This window comes from Rhinopithecus roxellana, chromosome 2 (assembly GCF_007565055.1).
Source record: "Rhinopithecus roxellana isolate Shanxi Qingling chromosome 2, ASM756505v1, whole genome shotgun sequence".
Classification (NCBI taxonomy): Eukaryota; Metazoa; Chordata; class Mammalia; order Primates; family Cercopithecidae; genus Rhinopithecus; species Rhinopithecus roxellana.
Window position 1 is genome coordinate 44878149 of NC_044550.1, and position 25157 is coordinate 44903305.

The following is a 25157-nucleotide window of genomic DNA, read 5'->3' on the forward strand; positions in this document are numbered from 1 at the left end:
CAAGGCCTTGTCTCAAAACAAACAAGAGACAAGCATGGGCTAATCAGATTGTTATTCTTTCTATTCTCGTGGAAATTTTTGGTCAGCCCTTAAACTTCAGATCAAGTACCTTCTATATCTTAAAATTCAGATATTAGAAAAGAGAAATACACTCAGATCTGGCTGAATGTTTTCTAGTAGAAGCAAACCCTAGGCTTTTTCTTTCTTTTCTCTCTCTCTTTTTTTTTTTTTTTTGTTCCTTTAGTAGAGATGAGGTTCCATCATGTTGGCCAGGCTGGTCTTGAACTCTTGACCTCAAGAGATCTGCCCGCCTCAGCCTCCCACAGTGCTGGGATTACAAGTATGGGCCACAGTGCCCTGCGTTTTGTTTTTGTTTGTTTGTTTTTTAAATACAATTTACATTACAAAATAAGGGTAAAGCTAACTTTAACCAAGAAGCAAACATCATCTACTTGGGTTCCTCAGATTCCACAGTTCTAGAGGCTCTGAGCTCACCTTTCGTACAGTTCCTGGAGAATGGAGATGTTATTAGAATGGAGAGTTGAGTCAATTTCCAAGAAATCCAAGATATGGTGTGGGATTATAGTACCTTCCTCGATTAACAGGGCCAGGTTAAAAAATCCCTAAAAACAAACCACAAACCAAGCTCATCAACTCCTTGAAATAAAACCTAGACACATACTCTTCATCAGAACGTAAATGTTTACAACCTCTAAAATTTTTTTTAGTCTCTAGAGCCAGATGGTTTTGTCATTTTCATTGATGAATTGTTTCCCTAAATATATGCATCTTAGAAATTTATTTGCAGGAGAACCAGGAGGCTTTCAGAAGCTGCTGTGTCCCATCTGCTCTGAAGCCAGTCAACCGGGAGATCTGTCCTTTCTCGCTTACTCTCTCAAAACAGAACTTACTGGAAAACGTGCCCTTGTATCATAAATGAAACAAGAATACCGAGTTGAATGCCATGTCCATTGCCTACAGACTATGCCCTCGGTTGCCATAGCCCTGTCGGAAATCTGACAAAATGTTTCTGTGGCTAGGGCGGCTTCCCATGATTGACATCCCAAGGCGGTGCCAGCCTTGCACAGGATCACCTAAGGGCACTCATCTCAACTTTCCTAGGCTGGTGCAGAAACCTCTTCTCATGACTCTTCTTGGCACAGATCTCCACTATGGTGTATTTTCCTACCTCTTCCTCTGACATCTTGTTCTTGATCCTTAGAGGTAGGACCTGTCTTATTGGGCTGTATGGATCCAATAAAATAAACATAGTTAGATGGCCCGACCATAGACATGCTTCATAAAGGATGGGTACTATTACACTACCTGGAGAATGCACACCCTCCATCACAAGCCGAGCAGGTGGCCAGATTAAGAAACAAGCAGAAAACGATGTGGTGCTTACCATTAGAACTTGACCAATTAAACTGGATTGCTGCCCTTGAAAGAACTCCAGATCGTGTTTTGTTTTTAACTTCTATTTCAACTTTAGGGGTACATGCACAGGTTCGTCATATAGATTATTTTGTTATGTGTTACGGGGGTTTGTTGTACACATTATTTTGTCACCCAGGTACTAAGCCTAGTACCTATTATTTTTCCTGATCCTCTCCCTCCTTCCAACCTCCACCCTTAGGTGTAGTGTCTATTGTTCTCTTCTATGTGCCCATGTGTTCTCATCATTTAGCTCCCACTAAGTGAGAACATGTGGTGTTTGGTTTTCTGCTCCTGCATAGTTTGCTATGGATAATGGCTTCCAGCTCCATCCATGTTCCTGCAAAGGACGTGATCTCATTCTTTTTTATGGCTGCATAGTATTCCATGGTGTATATATACCCCATTTTCTTTATCCAGTCTGCTGTTGATGGGCATTTAGGTTGATTCCATGTCTTTGCTATTGTGAATAGTGCCGCAATGAACATACATGTGCATGTGTCTGCATAACAGAACAATTTATAATCCTTTGGGTATATACAATCTCATTACTGGGTCAAATGGGAGTTCTGTTTTTAGGTCTTTGAGGAATTGCTAGTGTTTTCCACAATGGCTGAACTAATTTACACTCCCACCAACACTGCATAAGTGTTCTTTCTCTTTGCAACCTCACCGGCACCTGTTCTTTTTTGACTTTTTAATAATAACCATTCTGACTGGTGTGAGATGGTGTCTCACTGTGATTTTGATTTGTGCTTCTCTAATGACATGATCACATCGAATGACTTATGTCTTCCCTCTGATCTTGCCTCTTAGTTGCCTCTGACAACAATCTAAATGAAAATCATCATTTGCCATGTTGCATACTCCAGGACTTTCACAACCATCATATGTAGCAATCACGATAAAAATACTGGCAGCTCACATTCTGAGTGCCTGCCATATGTGAGGCATTGTTCTGTTTTCTATATTTATTCATTTAACCCTCATAACAACAAATTGATATAGGTGGTATTATCCTATTTTATAGATGAGGAAACTGAGGCACAGAGTGGTTAAACAACTTGCCCAAGGTTACACAGCTGGAAAGTGGAAGAGCTGGGGCGTCAAACACAAAAGGACAGGGTGCAGAGTCTCAAATCTTAAACTCCCCCAAGGTGCCACGAATAACCTCTAATTAGATGAAGCGTTAAGTATCTTTAAGATGCACACACACACTCACACAACAGCAGAAAATAAACTACTTCTGCACTCTGAAAGGAAGGCACTCTTAAAATTTGAGGTATTAAGAGAAAAGAAAAAAATGGCTTTATGAATTTTTTTTTCTTTTGAGTGCAATGGTGTGATCTCGGCTCAGTGCATCCTCCGCCTCCCGGGTTCAAATGATTATCCGACCTCAGCCTCCTGAGTAGCTGGGATTACAGATGCCCACTATCACGCATGGCTAATTTTTGTATTTTTAGTAGAGACGGGGTTTCTCCATGTCAGCCAGGCTGGTCTCGACCTTCTGACCTCAAGTGATCCGCCCACCTCAGCCTCCCAAAGTGCTGGGACTACAGGGTTGAGCCACTGCACCAGGCAGGCTTTATGCAATTTTAAAGTCTCTAATCAATGGAATAATACCAAGATTAAAATAAGTGGGAAAACAGAGTAGGGGAATAGTTGTATGCAATGTAATAGCTTAATGTTCATTATCGACTAGATAAATATATAAAGAACTAATTATGGTTTAAATTTTTAAAAGTGTCAAAATTCCAATAGATAAACAGACAAAGAATAAGAATAGAGAATTTACAGAAAAGAAAATGTGAAAAGTTATCATAAACAAGTATATGTAAAAGTGTCCATTGTCACTAGTAATTAAGTAAATGCATGTTAAAAACAGTAAGAAAGTATCAACATATCATTATTCAATTAGCAAAATTAAATCATGAAAGCATCCAGTTGCTGGTAAGACTTCAGTCATCCTTCTCTACTTAACCGCTGATGGGTGAGGTATTAAATGGAAAGCCCTTTCAGAAAGCAAAATGGCAGCGTGCTATCATGTAGTCATAAAACCATTTATTTATGTTTTTATTTTTACTTTTATTTTTTGAGATGGAGTCTCACTCTGTTGCCCAGGCTGGAGTGCAGTGATCTTGGCTCACTGTAACCTCCACCTTCCAGGTTCAAGAGATTCTCTTGCCTCAGCCTCCCAAGTGGCTGGAACTACTGGTGTGCACCACCACGCCCAGCTAATTTTTGTATTTTTAGTAGAGATGGGGTTTCACCATGTTGGCCACGCTGGTCTCAAACTGCTGACCTCAAGTGATCCGCCTGCCTCGGCTTCCCAAAGAACTGGGATTACAGGCATAAGACACTGTGCCTGGCCTCATAAAACCCTTTAGAATGTCTGACTCAATAATACTATTTCTCAGATTATAAGGAAAGTGTTCAAACTAAGAAAAAAGATGGAAATATAAAAATATTCATTGTAGCACTAGCTATAATTCCAACACAAGAGGAAACCACCTCCAAGTCTTCCTTGGTAGACTATAAATCCCATATAGGCAAGAGTATGATCTATCTTTTTATCTTATGTCCCCCCGACTAATCATTGTCTAAGACATGGTAGGACTAGATAAATGTGTGTCAAATCAATGAATAAGTTAGTAAACAAAAGTATAAGCATCCACCAATAAAGTAAAGCTTAAGAAATTATAATGAATCAGTTCAACAGAATATGGGGCAGCTATTAGAGGTAATAATTAGAGACTATGTAATAAAACGCACACAGTCCTACAATGAATGATAAGACAGATTTTAAAAGTGACAGGTGGCCAGGTGCGGTGGCTCGTGCCTCTAATCCTAGCACTTTGGGAGGCCAAGGTGGGCGAATCACGAGGTCAAGAGATCGAGACCATCCTGCCCAACATGGTGAAACCCCGTCTCTACTAAAAATACAAAAATTAGCTGGGTGTGGTGGCACATGCCTGTAGTCCCAGCTACTCAGGACGCCGAAGCAGGAGAATTGCTTGAACCTGGGATGCAGAGGTTGCAGTAAGCCAAGATTGTGCCACTGCAATCCAGCCTGGCGACAGAGCAAGACTCTGTCTCAAAAAAAAAAAAAAAAAAAAAAAAAGTGACAGGCACACTATAGATAACATGACAGATGCATTTGCTTGCGGGCAGGGACTGCAAGGAAACATGAAGACATAAAGGAGTAAAATCCCTGCCATAGAATTATCAGTGCATTCTTTGGTTTATTTTTCTTGAAAAATTATCCTCCATTGTTTTTGTAACATTGGCTTTCCAAAAAGTAAAAATAAAAATTGAAAAAAAAAATCCAGGCCCAATTTTAAGTGACAGGAAATATGACCTAAGGGAGTTTATTTCTATAGCAAATGACTTTAGCAGCAACTCCTTCTTTTCAGAGGAAATGATAACAGAATAGATCACATCCACCGAGTGTACTTGGCATTGGGCTTAGAGCTTTACACTGAACATCTCATTTAATCCTCACAATCTATGAGGCAGATGCTCTTATTACTGCCATTTACACATGAGCAAATAGAGATTCAGAGATTTAGTGACTCGTCAGGGACAAAGAGCTATGGAGTGAGAGAGATGTGGGATTTTAACCCAGGTAATGACCACCGTGATGTTGTACTTCCACTTAAAAAAAAAAAAAAAAAAAAGATTGGCCAGGCACAGTGGCTCATGCCTGTAATCCCAGCACCTGGGGAGGCCAAGGTGGGCAGATCACTCGAGCCCAGGAGTTCAAGCCCAGCCTGGGCAACATGGCAAAACTCCATCTCTACAAAAAATTAGCCGGACATGCATTTGTAGTCCCAGCTACTTAGGAGGCTGAGGTAGGAGGATCGCTTGAGCCTGGGGGATCAAGGCTGCAGTGAGCTGAGATTGTGCCACTGCATTCCGGCCTGGCTTACAAAGTGAGACCCTGTCTCAAAAAACTCCACAAAACAGTAACAACAAAGAAATCCCACCAAAGATTGATACAGGGATGAGTTTCCAATTTTTGTTTTGTGGTCAGACTGTAAAGCACAACACCAGAAATCCGTTGCAGCAGAGGGTAACAACTATCCAAACCTCCATCATGAAAATGATTCTGAGGTCCTCACAAGAGGATTCCAAGTAGCAAATGTAGAGGGAATAAGGGAAATTGAGAATCATCGTTGGAACAGCATGGTAATAATCATAAGAGGCAAAATTCCTGCCCAAAATGTATAATCTCAATCTATTCAAAACAGAAGACAGACCCAAATCAACAGACATTCTACAAGCTACCTAACAAGCATTCTTCAAGTATCAAGGGTCATGAAGATGAGAAAAGACTGAGGAACTGTAATAGATTGGAGAAGATTGGAAAGAAATATACAACTCAATCTAATGTGGGATCCTGGATTGAATTCTGGAACAGAAAAAGGATATTAGTGGAAAAATTGGTGAAATCTACATGAAGTCTGAAGTGTAGTTAATAATACTGTCCCAACATTAATATCTTAGTTTGACAATGGCATTGTGGTTATGTCAGATGTGAACATTAGGGGAAGTCGAATGAAGGGTATACAGAATTCTCACCTATTTTTGCAACATTTCTGTAAATCTAACATTATTTTCAATTAAGAACTTTACAAAAAAATCATTGAGGGAAAAACTCTGTCACTGAAGCACAGCCCAACAGTACAAGCAAACCACTTCCTATTGTGGATGCACTTCTAATTTCTTGAGTTTCTACCTGGTGAGTGAGTTTGATGTAATTTGGTAGAAATACCCTTTGATGTCTTTGATGTTTGGAGCCAAAGATCCAGTTTTAGGAGCTGGGCACTTTGCTTACCATCTGATTACTTGGCCTTGAACAATTCATTACCTTTTGCTTTCTCTTTTTTTTTTTTTTTTTTTTTTTTTTTTCTGAGACAGAGTCTCACTCTGTCGCCCAGGCTGGAGTGCAGTGGCGCGATCTCAGCTCACTGCAAGCTCCACCTCCCAGGTTCACGCCATTCTCCTGCCTCAGCCTCCCAATTCATTATCTTTGACTATAAATAGGGTATAATAATCTCCATTCCCAAGGGATTATGTGAGAATGGCACAGGGGACACAGTAGGTGTTTAATAAAGGCTCACCCTGATGGTTAGTGTCCTCATAGAGTTGTTTGATGGGCATGTGAAAATGGATGAACAATGGCTTTGTAAACTGTGCAGTGTATGCACACATAAAGGACTGTTAGGAAGATTTCTGGTTTTGCAAGTTCACAAATGGATGTCACCAAGAACTGGGTTTTTTTCTGAGGCAGGGTCTCGCTCTTTCACCCAGGCTGGAGTGCAATGGTGTGATCACGGCTTGCTGCAGCCTTGACTTGCCAGGCTCAAGCAATCCTCCTGCTTCAGTCTCCCAAGTAGCTGGGACTATAGGTGAGCACCACCACACCCAGCTAAGTTTTGTATTTTTGTAGAGACGGGGTTTCGCCATGTTGCTCAGGCTGGTCCTAAATTCCTGACCTCAAGCCACTCATCCCCGTCGGCCTCCCAAAGTGCTGGGATTATAGGCGCGAGCCATCGCGCCTGGCCAAGAGCTGGTTTTTGTTGTGGTTGCTGTTTACCTGGGAGTCTCCATCCAGGGCGGCTTGGGCATACATCTGCACAGACAACTCCAGGTCTTGTGACTGGTTTTGGTGGCCATAGTAGTAAAGGTCTCCCATCTTCAAATATGCTGCAGGAAATAAAGCACAAATCCATTTGTCAAGTGGTTTTTTTTCACACCAACATTTTAAATTAATTGGCCCATTCACATGAATGAAAGGTTTTCCTATTAGTACCTGAAGAACATCTTTATGTTTCCCTGATATGTCAAGAGAGAAACAAGCAAAAAGGCTTTTTACCCAGAGCATCCCTATATCTAGACATATTTTGCTTTCCTTTTTTTCTAAATTTTTTGTGATAGGGTCTCCGCCACCCAGGCTGGAGTACAGTGGTGACATCAGGGCTCACTGCAGCCTTGACTTCCTGGGTTCAAGTGATCCTTCCACCTCAGCCTCCCAAGTAGCTGGGATTACAGGAGTATGCCACCACACCCAGCTAATTTTTGTATTTTTTTTATAGAGATGGGGTTTCACCACGTTGTCCTGGCTGGTCTCGAACTCCTGGACTCAAGCAATCCTCCCACCTCAGCCTCCCAAGGTGCTGGGATTACAGGCGTGTGCCACCGCACCTGGCCTCTAGACAGTTTCTTATTTGGCCGGGTAGCTCTCCTGAATAGCTCTGAACATCTTAGTCTACAACTTTGCTGCCCAATCAGCCAAGGTTGTTCTGGGTGCTTTACCTCACATCTGACATTTTGCTGTTCATCTTTGACATCTGTTGTTGGTAACTCTTTGCTTTAGCCATGTATTTTATTTTCCTCTGAAGAAAAACTTATGTTTAAGAGTGTATGTATCGGCTGGGTGCCGTAGCTCACACCTGTAATCCTAGCATTTTCGGAGGCTAAGATGGGCAGATCACTGGAGGTCAGGAGTTCAAGACCAGCCTGGCTAACATGGTGAAACCCCATCTCTACTAAAAAATACAGCAATTAGCCAGGTGTGGTGGTGTGTTCCTGTATTCCCATCTACCCAGGAGGCTGAGGGGAGAATCGCTTGAACCTGAGAGGCAGAGGTTGCAGTGAGCTGAGATAGCGCCATTGCACTCCAGCCTGGGCAACAGAGCAAGACTTCATCTCAAAAAAAAAAAAAAAAAAAAAAAAAAAGAGTGTATGTGTTAGTCAATGTCCAAGAAGGAAAACAGAATCCATTTCAGCTGGTTCAAAAGAGGAATTTCATCATGGAGAAGTAGTTACTAGGGTGTTCGGAGAGCTGAAAAGGCAAATGGAAAACAGTAGGCAGCCAAGATCAGCAGTGAGAAGGCTACTATTATCCCCAGGACTTAGGGGCCACAGGGTGCCTGTAATGTTACCAGAGACCCAGAGCCTGGTGCTGAGATCAAAGAGGGTAGAGCTGCCAGGCAGGGGCTGGAACCATGGAAACGTAGCCCCTGCCAGAGACACAGTTCAAAGCAGAGAGAGAAGGGGAGAAGTACTTGGGCTTCTTTTCCCATCCTGCAATCTTCTGCCAGTGCCTCTTACTGCCTGAAAGGAATCAGAAGCCTGTGGGTAGAGGAGTCCAGGAACTGTAGTTCCTGGAGGCCAGTCCCTTACCATGCAGAGCAGAGGAATCCGCACAGATGACTGGCCCAGAGAATTGTTCCATAATAGCGTTCTCTTTTACATTTTCGTTGACTCAGAAGAAATGTCGGGGGCCAGGTGCAGTGGCTCATAACTGTAATCCCAGCATTTTGGGAGGCCAAGGCGGGTGGATCACCTGAGGTCAGGAGTTTGAGACGAGCCTGGCCAACATGGTGAAACCCTGTGTCTACTTAAAAATACAAAAATTAGCTGGGCATGGTGGTGGGCGCCTGAAATCCCAGCTACTCGGGAGGTTCAGGCAGGAGAATCACCTGAACCTGGGAGGTGGAGGTTGCAATGAGTCCATATCATGCCACTGCACTCCAGCCTGGGGAACAGAGCGAGACTGTCTCAAAACATAAAAATAAAAAATAAGAGATGTTGGGTCCAAGCACTCCATGGGACAATGGGCGAGGGGCAGTGCATTGTGTGAGGCTGCGAGCAGAGTTTAGCGATCTTAATAGCAGAGATTTTTCACGTTCTTTTCTAATTATTTAGAAATACCTCACTTCACACAAAGCTGTCAGATGTTCCGTTACTAAAGATGAAAAACTTCTAATGCTTCAGTTATGCACCTGTTTCTCTATACATACCAAAGGAAGGAGCATCGATTTGAAAAACAGAGAAATTATAGTATCTCCAAACACAGTTAACACCCAAGTATCTCCTGGCCAGGTCCTAAGGGGTAAAGGGAAGAAAAAGTTAATTCATTAATATTTCGGCCAAGTGATCAAGGTTGCCTCCATAAAACCCAATTCATTATCCTTAACCTCAGAGCTTCTACTCTGAGAAGAATACATTTACTTACGGGCCTCTCCTCACAGATGTGTGCTAAATTTGTCTGTGACACTTCAATTCCAGTTTCTGCTGCTAAAACATAATACAGCAAAGCTTCATGCCTAAAAATAGATGAGTAATAATAAATTTCATATAGTGGTTCTTACTAATATTCACAGAGAGCTTTATATTCAAACATAAGAGGGCACAAAATAAGCAGTTTTTTTAAAAACCACAAAATCATGAGTTTTTTTTTTTAAATAAATATTGTTAAAAATACTGCATGCACTGATTTATTTTCTGTCTTAAAGGCTGAACTCACAGATAAGGCTGGGGAGCTAGTTGATGCAACAGCTACCTCTACTGGCTGAAGGGCATGTCGGATGTTGGCTTGGGAGTTGTCTACTAGCCTTCAGTCCTTGAATCCTTCTTCCATCCTCGCTTAGAGGAGATAAACGGTGTTAAGAAAAACCCCTGTGCTTTGGAGTCCTCTGTTTTATGAAAGGCTTTATAGGGCTTAGGATTCTGAATGAGCCTAATCAAAGCTGAGCTTTTGTTGTGCATTAGAAGTTTGGCAAAGGAGAGGCAGTTTACAAGGGACTTGATATCAATGGCCAAAAGACATAAGAGAAAAGAAACGTTTGACACCACTAGCAATCGAATAATTGCAAAACAATGAGTGACCACTTTCATCTGTTGAAAGATTGGTACAAGATTCATATTTGGAATAATGGCAAAGGCTTGGGGAAATGGACATACTCTACAACTACTGCCAGCTTGAGGGCCAATAAATACAACGGTTCTGGAAGGACAGGCCCGGGGAGTCTTAAGAACGTACATACCATGTGGCCCCTACAGTTCTCCCTTGTGGGGGTTTATTCTAAAGAAACAATCAGAGATATGTGCAAAGATTCTGTTGCCATGGAGGTCACGGTAGAGCTCTTTATATGAACAACAACAAAAAACTGGAAACACATGTCTGAAAATCAGAGACTAGTGAAATTAACCCACAGTGTAGCAACTTTCAGATGTGGCCATTAAAATGATGTGTGGAAGGGTATTCAAAAACATAGCAAAATATTTATGCAAAATTTTCCATTCAGTGAAAAAAAAGTATATATAAAACGATGCACCCTATTTTTGCAAAGCAAAAATATAACTGAACACACACATGTACACACATACACATGCAGATACAAATAGGCAGAGGAAAAAAAACCCTAAAAATTATCACCAAAATGCTAACAACACTTATTTCTGGGTGGTGAGAATGCATGTCATTTTTATTCTATTCTTTTTACTTATCTGATTTCCTCAATTTTTTATACGTTACCCAGCTTAAGAGTAGAACTCTATTTTAACCATAAGTAGTTTCTCAAAGCTTATTTTTCATTTTAAGGAGTTGATATTAATAGCTCTTTCTTAATTTTAGCTCCACCTAGGAACTGGTTTAGGAAACGGTGGGGAAAGGTTGGGTGAGGGGGAGTAAGGGAAGCAGATTCTGAAATCATCTTTTCTAAACTGCTAAAAGCAGCTTCTGCCAGGCAATCCCTTGGAGACCGAGAGGTGCTGGGGGATCAGATTAGGATAGTTAGACCTTCAGTCAGACATGCTGCAGGTCACAAGCCACGTGGCTGCTGAGTGAGCCAATTCACAGGCTCTGAGATACCTAAGGCAGCTGACCAATTAGCCATGACTCAGGCTAAAGAGGGACAAGGTCAGCTGAGCAGTGTCCCTTGCAGAGGCAAGCCAGATAACAAGCCCCCAAGTGCAGCTGCAACAACATCCCAAAAGAAGCCTGGGGATTAGCTAACATAGCCTGCAAAATCTGTTTGGCGACAAGAATCCTCAGAGCAGACCCAAGGCCCCAGACAGAGGGCATGCAAGGGAGGCCCAGCAGAAAGTCCCCCTCATTCTGACACAAGGTCCTCTTCCTAAGGACTCAGAATTCTCAAGTTTCTTCAGAGACACTTCAGCCTGCACTGGTGTCTCAGTTTCCACCAGGGATTGATGAGGAAAGGAGATGGCGTAGGCCTGCAAACTAAGGTCCAATATTGGGCCAGTGCCCTCTGTGACCATAACTGACTGGGATGTGGCTCATGTTTACTAAAATGTAACAGCATGAGGTTTTTTCTGGCCAGGCGTGCGGTGGCTCATGCCTATAAACCCAGAAGTTTGGGAGGGTGAGGCGGGAGGATCGCTTGAGCTCTGGAGTTCAAGACCAGTCTGGGCAACAGTAGACACCCTGTCTCTACTAAAACACAAAAAAATTAGCTCGGCATGATAGTGCATGCCTGTAACCCCAGCTACTCGGGAGGCTGAAGCGGGAGAATTGCTCGAACACGAAAGGCGGAGGTTGCAGTGAGGCGAGATCACGCCACTGCACTGCAGCCTGGGCAATAGAACCAGACTCTGTCTCTAAAAAAAAGAAAAAGAATTTTTTTCTTAACAGCAGAAACCAATAGGCTGGTTGTCAGAATGGGTGGGGGAAATGGAAGTTGATACTCCCTGCAAGAACATTCACAATGATAAGCTTTATAAAGATAATATCTTGTGTCTAAAGTGATCTGGTAGTGGGGAAGGAAGGCAGGAACAAGTTTTATAGAAGACTTCTATCATCCAATCATTGTGTAAACCAGGAGGAAATGTCATCGAATTCTCAAGCATTTCCACTGAGGAAACACTGAAATTCATCAGAAAGAGATGTCTAAAAAGGTATGTGATATCCATAGAAGCACTGAACAAAAATCTACCTCTGGGCCGAGCACAGTGGCTCACGTGTACAATCCTAGCACTTTGGGAGGCTGAAGCAGGTAGATAACTTGAGGTCAGGAGTTCAAGACCAGCCTGGCCAACATTGTGAAACCCCGTCTCTACTAAAAATACAAAAATTAGCTGGGCGTGGTAGTGGGTGCCTGTAATCCCAGCTACTTGGGGGGCTGTGGCAGGAGAATCATTTGAACCCAGGAGGCAGAGGTTGCAGGGAGCCGAGATTATGCCACTGTACTCCAGCCTGGGCAACAGAGCGAGACTCAGTCTCAACAAAAAAAAAAAAAGAAAGAAAGAAAGAAAAAAAAAGAAAAGAAAAAAAGAAATCCACCTCTGTCTTTCATCTTGCACAATCACCCAATGCCTGTACCACCACCATCCATGTTCACATCTACTGAGCAGTGAGCTCTAGGTAGGGGCTGGCCACTCAAGACCAGATTTCCTCAGCTTATTAAAGCTTCTGAGACAATGCCTCTGCAGAAACCCTGTCCACATTTAGCCTTCTAGCACTTTGCTCTTACTGTGTTTCAACAGACGCTATCTGAAAGTATTAATTACAGATGTTCCTACACTTATATTCATAGAACAAACATTTACTCAGCATTTTTTAATTGCAGGAAACCCAAAGACAAGCTGCAAAACTATTGTCCTTCCTTGAATTTCCTCAAGCTTTAGGAAGTCAACCAGAGCTTCAAGCTTTATTTCCAATGCACACAAGTAGAATTGTCCCCTAGACAGTCATTTTGACAGGTAGAGGGGACGGGTGCGGAGACAAAGGGATTGAGAGAAAAGAAAGAATTTAAGGACACATTTACTGTCCTCCTTTCAGACCCAGCACATGCATTTCTAGAACTTTTATAATGATACATCTTAATCATCAATCCTTTGGCTGCTTGCTGTGAATTATAAATTTGAGTACCCCTGAGCAGTTTCTCCACAATTATATTATTTTCCATGTGCTCTTTTTTGCCAATGCTTGAAGCAGCTCAGACTATAAGGGTGAAAAAAAAAATCCTGGGGTCTCAGTGGAATTCAGGACCCAGATTTATTGCAAAAAGGTGAATTTCTTTCACCTGGAGTTATGTATGCTTACTTGCCTTGCCTCAAGCTCACTATAATCTGGCTAACCTCCTGGGTTAAGTATTTTTGGTATATTTAAGACAAAGGACAATAAAATGCGCAGCTTGCAGATAAAACAGATAAAACACATGTAGGGGTAAGGCAGAGAGAAATGAAACATGACAGCTGGTCTTTCCTTCGCTAACTTCTTCGGAGTGTCCGAGGACAGCCTCAGGCATGACAACATTATCTTCTGTATTACGCTGATACAGCAAAAAGCCCTTTTCTTAATCATGCTCCTCTTTTAAACTATCCCATATAAATCTTGGAACAACACGGAAAAGCACAAGCTCATCAAACTGACACAAGTAATTTGAAAATAACTTCTAGAATAAATTCACTCACACAAAAATGAAAAAAGGGGATGGACCGGGACATTGATGGATGATTTAGTTCTATTACAGCAGAATAGATGGTACCAAAAAAATGTCATGTTGGACTGTGAGGAGGCCAACAAACATGTATTTCCTATTTAACCCCTGGGGAGGACTTGAAAGCTTGGAGAGCAGGAACGGATGGAAGCACTTTGCCCCAAATATATTTTGAAAAAGATTTCCCCATCATAATTGATACAAAATGTTTCTTCCTGTTGATACTAAGAGGTTTCAAATCCAGACTGAGACATACCTTTAAAAATAATTAGCTTCTGTATCAAGATTAGCAAAGATATGGAGAAACAGAAATTTATGTATGGTAGGCAAGATAATAAATTGCTAAAACCACTTAGGAAAACAATTGACATTGTCTTGTAAGGTTGAACATGTTAGAGTCGCCACTCCTAAGTTTATATTCTAGAGTGACTCTTTCTATATGCCCCAGGAGATACACAAAAAATGCTCATGGCCGCATTGCTCTTAAAAAACAAAGGTAACAAAAGGCAAGGCAAGGCAAGGCAAGGCGGAAGGGAAAAGGAAAGGAAAAGAAAGAAAAAAGAAAAGAAAAAAAGAAAGGAAAGAAAAGAAAGGAAGAAAAAGAACAGAAAAGAAAGAGAACCCAAATATTCATTAACAAGAGAACTGGGAAATAAATTATGATCTATTACAGCAGTGAATATGAACGACCTACAGGTACATGCATCAAAATGTGTGAATCCTATTTTTTATTTTTATTTTTATTTTTGAGAGGGAGTCTTGCTCAGTCATCCAGGCTGGAATACAGTGGCTCAATCTCAGCTCACTGCAACCTCCACCTCCTGGGTTCAAGTGATTCTCCTGTCTCAGCCTCCCGAGTAGCTGAGATTACAGGTGCACACCATCACACCTGGCTAATTTTTGTATTTTAGTCGAGATGGGGTTTCAGCATGTTGGTCAGGCTGGTCTCAAACTCCTGACCGCAAATGATCCGCCCGCCTTGGCCTCCCAAAATGCTGAGATTACAGGCGTGCACCACCACACCCAGCAAGATGTGTGAACCTTAGAAGCATAATGTTAAGTATAAAAAAGCAGTTGAAGAATTATATATTATATAAAACAATTATAATTATATAAAGGTCAGAAATAAGCCAAACTAAATCCATTTCTTAGGAATATATCCATATATATCAAAAATATAAAGAGGGCAAGGGGCAGACTAACAAGAAGCTAGGATGATGGTTACTTCTGAGTACTGGCGGTAGGATGGGATTTAATCTGGGAGGGACAGCAGGGGCTTCACCAGCACTGGCCATGTTTATTTTTTTAAGTAGAGTGGTAGCTTTATGGCTGTTCATTTTGTTGTCATGTTTTGGAGGTTATGTATATATCATACATATCAATGATTACATGATAAAAGAAGAGAGAAGCCACCCTACTGACTCATGCCACGTCTTCCGTACAAATGCTCGGCTCCTTTTGAACTAACTCCCCTTTCAGGCTCTCCCTGCTATTCACCATACACAGCTGTTTGATTAAGCATCGTAGAAACAGGCTCTGTCATGTCACTACGCTCTCCAAAATGATCAATGGCTCCCCACTGCTTCACAAATTAAATAAAAAACTATTGATGGTTCCCCACTGCTTTACAAATGCATAATCTGCCATTCAAAACTCCATAAAGTAGCACCTCTTTGGTTTCATTATATATCCCTCTCAAGTTTTACCCACATGGCATAATATTTTGTAGACTCACTTAGAATTTTCCTATCGCTTTGCTTTTGTTCCTGTAATTCCCTACACCATAAACGCTGTTCCCTGCCTGGCTAAGTGGAAATTCCACCCATCCTTCAAGACCACATCATCCATTACTTCTACCAAGAAGGCTGTCCCAAGCTTCCCAAACCAAGCATCTTTTCCTCGTTTGTATCCCCAGTGATCTTTACATACTGCTCATGGCCCTTGAGCTATAATTGTTCCCTCTATTCACCTTAGTTCATTCAATCAGTAGTTTCTGAACACTTTCCGGGCACCCCTGTGTTTAGGGAACTGGGATAGATGTGACCAGGCAATTGATGTGTAAAGAGCAATCATGATCCACAGAAGAACAAAAGGAAATAAGGAGTTAGGTAGGATTCCTGGGCAGAGGGAAAAGTCAGTGCAAGGGCTCAGAGATCGGATAGAATATGGGCCACATGAGAACCTGCCTGCAGAAGAGATGAGGCAGCAAATTTCTCCAAGCCCTACTTAAGGCATCTATGGAAGCTTGTGGCCAGGCATTCTGCATTTAAGTGTACTCAGTAAAATCTGCAGAACTGAATCCAAACTCACAAAGCGTGCAGGACACACTTCAGGTCTCCTTTCTCCTTCCCCCAACTAACCAATCAACCAACCAACCAGCCAAACAGAAAAAAAACATGATGAGGCTGAGTATTCCAAGAAGGAGGGCAAGTCACAGAAATGTTAATTCATCTAGCCCTTCACAGCAGCTTTTTAAATGTGCTAAAGTGCTTTGTGATATTAAATTCAAAAGTAGGACCCAGGCGCGGTGGCTCATGCCTGTAATCCCAACACTTTGGGGAGGCCAAGGTGGGTGAATCACCTGAGGTCAGGAGTTCGAGACCAGCCTGGCCAAAATGGAAAAACCCTGTCTCTACTAAAAACACAAAAATTATCTGGGCATGGTGGTGGACACCTGTAATCCCAGCTACTCGGGACACTGAGGCAGGAGAATTGCTTGAACCCGGGAGGCGGAGGCTGCAGTGAGCCAAGATCATGCCACTGCACCCCAGCCTGGGTGACAGAGTGAGACTTCATCTCAAAAAAGCTTTAACACATCAAAAGTAGGTAAGAAAGCTAAGGAACTAACAAAGACTCTATGAGAGAAACAGTGTTAGACATCATGGGGGCGGGGGTGGGTTGGGGAGGAGTGTTTACAGGAGTGCTCTTCCTTTGGGAAAACCCCAAAAATAAACACTCCGATATTGAATGTTTAGTTCATCCTAAGAAGTTTGTAGGGAGCAGAGGGTGGGAGGCTGGGAGAGCGAGAAGCAGAGAATGAATTAAAGTCAAATTTGGGAGTTTTATGAACTGAAGTTCATTTGAGAAACAAGATAAAGCATCCCCAAAAAATTGTAAGGTACATTTATGATGGGGAAACAGTAACTTTCTGAAAAAAATTCTTTTTGATTGTGCAAAGTGAGGTCACAGGTAATAAACTTTCACAGGATGATGATAATAAAAATTTGCATTTGGTGCTTTCTTCATTGGCCTCATTTCTCCTACATTTTCTAATTTAAGATTCTCACTCATTGAGATGCTATCTGTTGGTTGCATGTGCAGCCATGGACTAAAAGGGAAAATGTCATTCTTTTGAACTTACACTTTAATTTTTTTTTTTTTTTTTTTTTTTTTTTTTTTTTTTTTTTTTTTTTTTTTTTGAGATGGAGTCTCGCTCTGTCACCCAGGCTGGAGTGCAGTGGCCGGATCTCAGCTCACTGCAAGCTCCGCCTCCCGGGTTCACGCCATTCTCCTGCCTCAGCCTCCCGAGTAGCTGGGACTACAGGCGCCGCCACCTCGCCCGGCTAGTTTCTTTTTTTGTATTTTTAGTAGAGACGGGGTTTCACCGTGTTAGCCAGGATGGTCTCGATCTCCTGACCTTGTGATCCGCCCGTCTCGGCCTCCCAAAGTGCTGGGATTACAGGCTTGAGCCACCGCGCCCGGCCTACACTTTAATTTTTAATTAAGGTTCAAATCAGAATATGATCAATGCTGAGTCTCATCTAACGTCTTTGAGGCAGTGGACCAAGGACTTTTTTAAGTTATTACTGAAATATCCACATGATTTAGGCAATAAACCAGCCAAGAAAATGTGACCCAAGTTAAAACAATGAAGGTATGCTAGAACTGACAGACAAAAATAAAAGAAAGGAGATTGGTCAAGTTGGGGGAGGCGTCCCTTATTTGTAAAATCTATGAGTAACAGCAGACAGGGAGCATTTGTGGGTCCTCATGCATCATATTTCATCCCATAAAGAACAAGATGAGATTTGCTAACTCCACCAGAAGGTTAGGAAGCAGGGCATCTGCTTGGTTGTGCCATTGGATACTGGACTTCCAGCAATCCCAGGCTCCTAGTCATGGCAGATGCAGTAAAACATCTATGGAAGAGGTAGCCTGAACCTTAAACACTGATCTCTCTTCTTGCTAGGAACAAGGTAGAAATTCTGGACTTTCTGTGGCCTGGAAATAAAAAGCAGAGGGTCTCACCTAAGATCCCCTATGCTGTCTCCAGGCTCTAAAACCAAAAGGGGCAAGCTTAAAGGAAAGAGAAATCAATGTATTTGTATATCTCTCTCAACTTGATGAGTGTGAACAATTCCCCTAGAGAACAAATTTTTGTGTATAATTAAACATGGAAATGCTATGTTTTCTAATCAACAGCCAATCAGTCCACGATACTCTGAATATCATTACTGGGAGCTGTGATTTCCCTGCAAATTGCTTTCTCAGTTGCATTTTAAGACTCCATTTCATAAGACTATACTGACAGGCAGGGAAAAAAGTTTGCTCTAACGTGGATCCCAAGCTTACCATGAACCTTCCAGGTAGGCATTGAGGCCTTTGCGAATGACATGGCCCAAGTAGCCATTTTTCTCAGCTACATGTTTTGCCCATCTGAAAAAAAAAGGGAAGAGAAAATATGCAAACCATGGCAAATTTAATAAAATGTTTTTCTTCATATGCTCTCAATAAATCCCACTTGGGGAATATTTTGCTAGTTAGAATTTTTATAGAGCAACAAACCAGAACTGAATGTTAAGAAGGTAAAGAAAATGCATTCTGAGCTTTTCATTTAGTGCCCTTTCTTATGAATGATTAGGAGTTGTCTTTTATGGAAACAAAGACATGTAAGATACATAATGAAATATATCCGCCAGTATGAAAAAATACAATCTCTACCAAGAGTTCTAGTACTCCATTAAGTCATGTTTACTGACTTATTATTAGTTTTCCCTATTTTGCTTTGTTCCCTAATTTATTAGGAGTTTATTAGTAATGACCTAGTCTGTTATAATCTTTAGACTTATAACTACTAAAGTAATAGTTTAAGAATGCATAACTAAAAAGCTAATAGAAGGGGAAGTAGAATATTTTTTTTAAATACTTGATTAGTACAAAGGAAGAGTAAGAAAAGAGATTAAAAAAAGGCCCCCCACAAAAGTGACCCCCAACAAAACTCCCCACAAAAATAACAAGTAGAAAATAAACAGGAAAATGGTATATTTAAAACCAAACATATCCACAATTACATTAAATGTAAATGGACAAAATACACAATTAAAAATGAAAATTTAAAAATACAAAAAATAATTAAAAATACAAAGTTTTTAAAATTAAAAAATACAAATACCTAATTATATGCTGCTTACAAGAGACATGCATTGAAATTTAAGAATGAAGAAAAGTTGAAAGTAAAGAAATGGAAAAAGATAAATCATACAAACTCTAACACTAAAATCAGGTATAACTATATGATCATCAGAAAAAATAGATTTTAAGGCAAGAACCATGAACAGAGATAAAGAAGACATTGTAAAATTATAAAGGGATCAACTACAAATACAAAACAATTCTAAATCTATGTGATCCAATAACATAGATTCAAGATATATAATGCAAAATTGACAGAACTAAAAGGAGAGGTAGATAAGTTCACAAATATAGTTGGAGATTTTAATATACTTCTTTTGGTAACTGATCTAACAAGCAGAAAAAGAAACATCAGAAAGGATAGGGAGGCTCTGAATAACATGATTAACAAACTTGACGTAACTGATATATATGTAGATGTTGTACCCAACAAGTTCAGAAAGTACACTCTTTTCAAGAAGCCATAAAACATATACCAAAATTGACCATATACTAGTCATAAAGCACACTTCGACAAATTTCAAAGGATCGGAATCATTCACAATATATTCTCTCATCATAGTGAAATTAAGCTGGAAATCAATAAAAAGAGGATAACAGAAAAACCACAAAACATGAATATTCATGTCAAATATACTAAATAACAAAGATAAAAAATCAAGTCAGTCTAAGTCAAGTTTATCACCAAGGTCAGGTCAGCTTGGATTTGAACCCAAATGTGTTACGAAGAACAATCTTTTGGAGAGCCAGGGTATCAGTGTGAGGGTGGCTTAAAACAGAGGTCGACAAACTCTTTTTCTGTAAAGAGCAAGATACTAAATATCGTAAACTTTGTGGGCCACATATAGTCTCTGTTGCATATCCTTCTTTATTTGTTTTATAACTCCTCAGGAATGTAAAAAGCATTCTTAGCTCTTGGAGTCATACAAAACAGGTACCAAGCTACATTTCATCTATGGGTCATGGTTTGACAACTCCTGTAAAACATTTTCAGACATGCAAGACCTCAAAAATGTGCCTCCCATTCACCGTATCTCAGGAACCTACTATAGGATGTGCTCTACCAAAATGTAAGTGCAGACCAAGAAAGAGAAAGAAAGGGGTCTGGCAAAGAAGAGAACCAAAAAAGACAGAGATGGAGAGAAAGTAAATATCCATAATGATGACAGTTAATCTCAGCATGATAGCATTGTCCTGAACAAAGACTCCAGGACTGATGTCACCAAGAAGGTTAAATTAATATAATATGTAGATAGGTCTGGACATACGGAGAGGAAATTCAGGTACCTGGAGGAGAATTTAGAGATCAAATACATAGAAAATGATAAGTATACAGAAAGCTTAGCAAATAAACAATAAAAAATAAGTAGCAATCCATAGAAAAGAAAAAGTTGTGCAAGAAAGGAAAAGTAATCATAGTATACTATGGCTCAGTTAGAAATAGCATTTACATGGTCATAATAATGTAAGCCCTGATACTAATGTAACCAAAATGATATACTTTTTGGGAAGATGAAAGATGGCAGGAAGTGAATGAACTGCGTAGTGGGAGGTGGCAGAGTCAAAGGAAACTACATCTTTATCGTTCACAGTGGGACATCATTAGACAATGCCTAGGATGAAAATACCAAGAAATAATGGTATAAGCATGTTAGTTAGAAATAGAGACAAATAATAAATAAATAAAATCAATAAATAAATCTTTCAAAAAAGATTGAAAGTGATTCATTCTAGAGAGCAGAAAATAGAGTCTGGGGGTGGGATGAAGCGGGGTAGGCAAGGATTTCTTGTTTTGCCTTTGTCAAAGTATTTTTAAAATTTTAATTAAAATTTTTAATTTTGTCTTGTCAAATTATGTGGCTTTTAAAACTACATGCATGTATAACTGGTAAAAATAAAAAACTCAATTTAAAAAATGCTCAGGCACAGTGAATATAGGATATGACTTTCCCTTCAAATGCAACGTTTGACAGTCTTACACAACAGCTTTCTCAGGATCTCTAGGGAATGTCTTCAGGTTGCCTGTGATATAGTAGAGAGAACACCACAAGGTTCCTTCCATGTGTCCACCTTGTGCAGCCTTATGGAAATATTCACCAGCTAAAGTCTGTAACGAGAGATGAACAAACGTTGAGTCATCCTAGCTGGGCTGGTTTCACCAGAGGCTAGGTGGTAAGATGCTTTAAGCCTGATATGATTACAGGCTTATAACTTCTGATAGCTTTAAAACCAGGGCAAGCAACAATTCCAGGAAGATAGCCAATCACAGAAGCCAGTCTCTGAGATGTACGACCTTGCCTCAGCTATTCTGTTGATTAAGTTTACCCAATAAATAAGACAATATGTAATTATGAATACCACTGTCATCTCATTTGATCTTCACATAACCCCCTGCAGGCTAGATAGAAGACTATATCAGAAGTCACGCCAGGTGAAAATCCAGGCATTTGCTTTCCTAACCCTGCTTAAAACCTTTCTTCAAACTCATGTGCAAAAACTGCATTTCCAGTAGGAAGGTGAGAATTAGAATGTGACAATAAGAAAACTTCACTCACAGATGTCTTGGGAGGGTTAGCACACATTTGCTATGCATAAAAATATACAGCCACTTATGTCATCAGAGACAGGTAGAGGGTAAAAATAAGACAAACACATAGATGGGTATATTTCCACTGATTACTCTTATTTTTCTGGGGCAGTTAGCTATTGTTTTTTGAAAGCATGGGCGTTGAAGTTAGGCAGGCTTGGTTCAAATCCCAGCTCTGCTCCTTACTAGCTGTGTGGACTTGGGCATGTTGGTTAATCTCTCCAAACCTAATTTCCTTCCACTGAAAAATGTGCCTTCAGATAGCACCTACAATGAAGGGTTGTTGCAAGGATTAAATGAGATAACACATTCTCAAGGTTTATCACAGTGTTTCAAAAAGAATAGTCTTCCAATTCTTCCCCTCCTACCTCCAAATCTGCTGCTGCCACAATCTTGTTCCTCCCAATAAATACCACTTCCATTCTTCCAGCGCAACAGATGACAAACACCTTGGAGTCATCCCTGACTCTTCTCCACCTCTCACACCTCACATTCAATCCATCAGCAAATCCTGTTGCCTCAACCTTCCAAATACATGTAGAACCCGATTTCAGCCCCTCCACTGACATTGCCCTGGTCTCTCGCCCACTGCCCTCTCTCACTTGGATCCAATGCATGAACCCCCTGCTCCTGTCCATGTCTCCAGTAGGCAGGATCCAGGAGGAACTTTTAAAATATAGCCCATCACTGCCCCATTGAACACTGCCCAGTGGTTTCCATTTTGCTCAGAGTAGAAACTAAGTCTCACACTGGTTGGCTTCCTCCCTAGCCCTGTCTCCCACCCTCTCCATCTCTTATGCTTTCCACTCCACTCCCCTGGCCTCCCTGCTGCTCCTCTAGCACACCAAGCCTGCTACCTTCTTGGGGCCTCTGCACTGCCTGTTCCTTCCTTCCAGAATGTTCTCCCAGATATCTGTAAGATTCCTTTAGGAGTCTATACAATATCACCTTATGAAAGAGGGCTTCCCTGGTTCCCTGGTTTCTGTTATAAAATAGCATTTCCCAATCTCCACCTCCTCATACTACATACATATATAAAAGATATATAAATAAAAATTTATATACACATATAAACTATATATAAATTAAAAATACATTTTTTGTTTGTTTGTTTGTTTGTTTGTTTGTTTTTTGAGATAGAGTCTTGCTCTGTCGCCCAGGCTGGAGTACAGTGGCTCAATCTTGGCTCACTGCAAGCTCTGCCTCCAGGGTTCCAGTGATTCTCCTGTCTCAGCCTCTTGAGTGGCTGGGATTACAAGCATACCTGGCTAATTTTTGTATTTTTAGTGATGAGCGTTTGTGTTTTTAGAGATGGAGTTTTACCATGTTGGCCAGGCTGGTCTTGAACTCCTGAGCTCAAGTGATCTGCCTGCCTCAGTCTCCCAAAGTGATGGGATTACAGGTGTGAATCACTGTTCTCAGCCCTCCTGAACTTGTTTTAGTTCTCTGCATAGCACTGATCTTCACCTCCTCTCCTATTATATAGTTATTTGTTTATTGTCTTTTCCATCTGGTGGAACGAAAGCTTCATAAGAGCAGGGACTGATTTGCCTGCTACTATGTCCTCGGTGTTCAGAAGGGTGCCTGGCACTGGGTAGGTGTTCACCACATTTTGTTAAATGCAGTTGAGCTCAGGGCCAGGCACAGTGGCTCACGCCTGTAATCCCCGCACTTTGGGTGGCCGAGGTGGGCAGATCACTTGGGGCCAGGAGTTCAAGATCAGCCTGCACAAATGGCAAAACCTCATCTCTATTAAAAATACAAAAATTAACTAGGCATGGTGGTGCATGCCTGTAATGCCAGCTACTCCGGAGGTTGAGGCAAGAGAATCGTTTGAACCCAGGAGGTGGAGGCTGTAGTGAGCTGAGACTGTGCCACTGCACTCCAGCTTGGGTGATAGAGCGAGACTCTGTCTCAGAAAAAAAAAAAAAAAAGTAATGTAGCTTAGGTTATGATTACCAACATCAACATTATTATTAATAGAGTGGACTTCCACTGTGCACTAGGGCCAGGTCTTCACACCACTAAGCGTGTGACCCTACGTTACTTAACATCGCAGAACCTCAGTCACTTATCTGAAAAATGGACATAACCAGAGTATTAATAGCTATTTCAGAGGAGAATTAGGATTACATAAGAGGGGACATGGTAGGGTGTTTTGCAGGGTGCTTGGCACATAGGAAATGCTTAATCAACACTAAAGATTGCCATTGTATTTTCATTATTATTAAAACTGGTTTCACACCAGGCAGTCGTATCTGGACTTAGCTCTCCTTGCTTCTAGCAAGATCAGTCTCTGCTCCATCTCATGCTTATTCCTGTCCTGTGTCATCTCCCACTCCTTCCTCTAGCTCAAGCCTCCCTCCTCCATGAAGCCTTCCTGGATGCTTTGGCCTTCACTGTTTCCCGGCTCCAGAGCTTTGGGTCATGCCATTTGCCACACACTTGGCGCTTGGCCAGATGCCATCCTTTCCTCTTCACTATCTTGTCTTCCTACGAGACCCCCTGAGCTCCTCGAGGACAGGGACTGTGTCTGGGGTTGTGTCTGGGGCACACAGTGTACCTTCAACAAATGCTGCATCATCAAGTGACTGACCAGTTGCAGAGTGGGTCTCAAGTCTTACTCACTTGATTTCTTCCAGGAACTCCAGGGAAGATGCCATCCAAATGCAGGACTCCAAGATTGTATGATGCATCTGGGTTCCCCATTTCTTCTGCTTTTAACCAGTACTTTGCTGCTTTGGCGTAATTTTTCTTGAATTTGTGGTAATACCATCCCAGGCCATTGACTGCCTGATGCAATCCCTAAATTTTGGGACAATAAAGAAATTAACTTTAGAAAAATGAAATCTAAAGAGCTCTGGAAGCAATTATTGTGGAAGCATTCTGCGTAAGTCTGAACAAAACCTTCCCTTTCTCTTATTTTGGAACAGATGGCATTAAAGAAAAACTAAGTGCTAGAAAACACAAGCCTGCCTCAGAGTCTTCCCGGGTGGGTTTCACCCGACTGCTGCTGGGATTCTGCCTTCCATCTCTGCAGCAATGTCAGCCCCCAAATCATTGTTCTGCTCCTGTGGGCTCTTATGCAACACGCTTGTCTATAAAAGGCCTCTGATTGCCCTGCTGCGTCAATAGTGCCCTTGAAATTCATGAACACTCAACTGAAACCTGCCCTGACTGGGATGGTTTCTAGGTGATCGGCCTGCCCATCTGTTGATTCCTCTGCCCTGAACACCAACACGCACTCTGTGGGAAGCAGACGCAACATCCTACTTGCACAGCACAGGTGTTCTGTCTTTGCATGGTACCCCCCAGTTCTGACAGGGGATTCAGGGTCTGGGAGGGACAGAAGCAGAAGGGGATGGCAGTGAAGAATGAGAATCATATAACACTTTTAAGGCCATGACTATTCCAGACCAATAAAAGTGTATTTCCTCATTACTTACCTAAGCTCTGTTAAAATTCATTCAGAA

General features: G+C 41.3%; 1 protein-coding gene across 2 annotated transcripts in view; it reads right to left on the reverse strand.

The window, feature by feature from the left end:
- Positions 1–25157, reverse strand: part of SEL1L3 (SEL1L family member 3) — a 118668-nt gene that overhangs the window by 11897 nt on the left and 81614 nt on the right. For both annotated transcript variants that reach the window (XM_010367999.2, XM_030915853.1), the window contains exons 15-21: positions 24313–24489; positions 21077–21204; positions 18258–18341; positions 9458–9548; positions 9243–9327; positions 7034–7143; positions 496–623 (exon numbers count right to left, since the gene is read on the reverse strand). In XM_010367999.2, coding sequence (XP_010366301.2) covers positions 496–623; positions 7034–7143; positions 9243–9327; positions 9458–9548; positions 18258–18341; positions 21077–21204; positions 24313–24489 — 803 coding nt within the window. The remainder of the gene's footprint in view (positions 1–495; positions 624–7033; positions 7144–9242; positions 9328–9457; positions 9549–18257; positions 18342–21076; positions 21205–24312; positions 24490–25157) is intronic.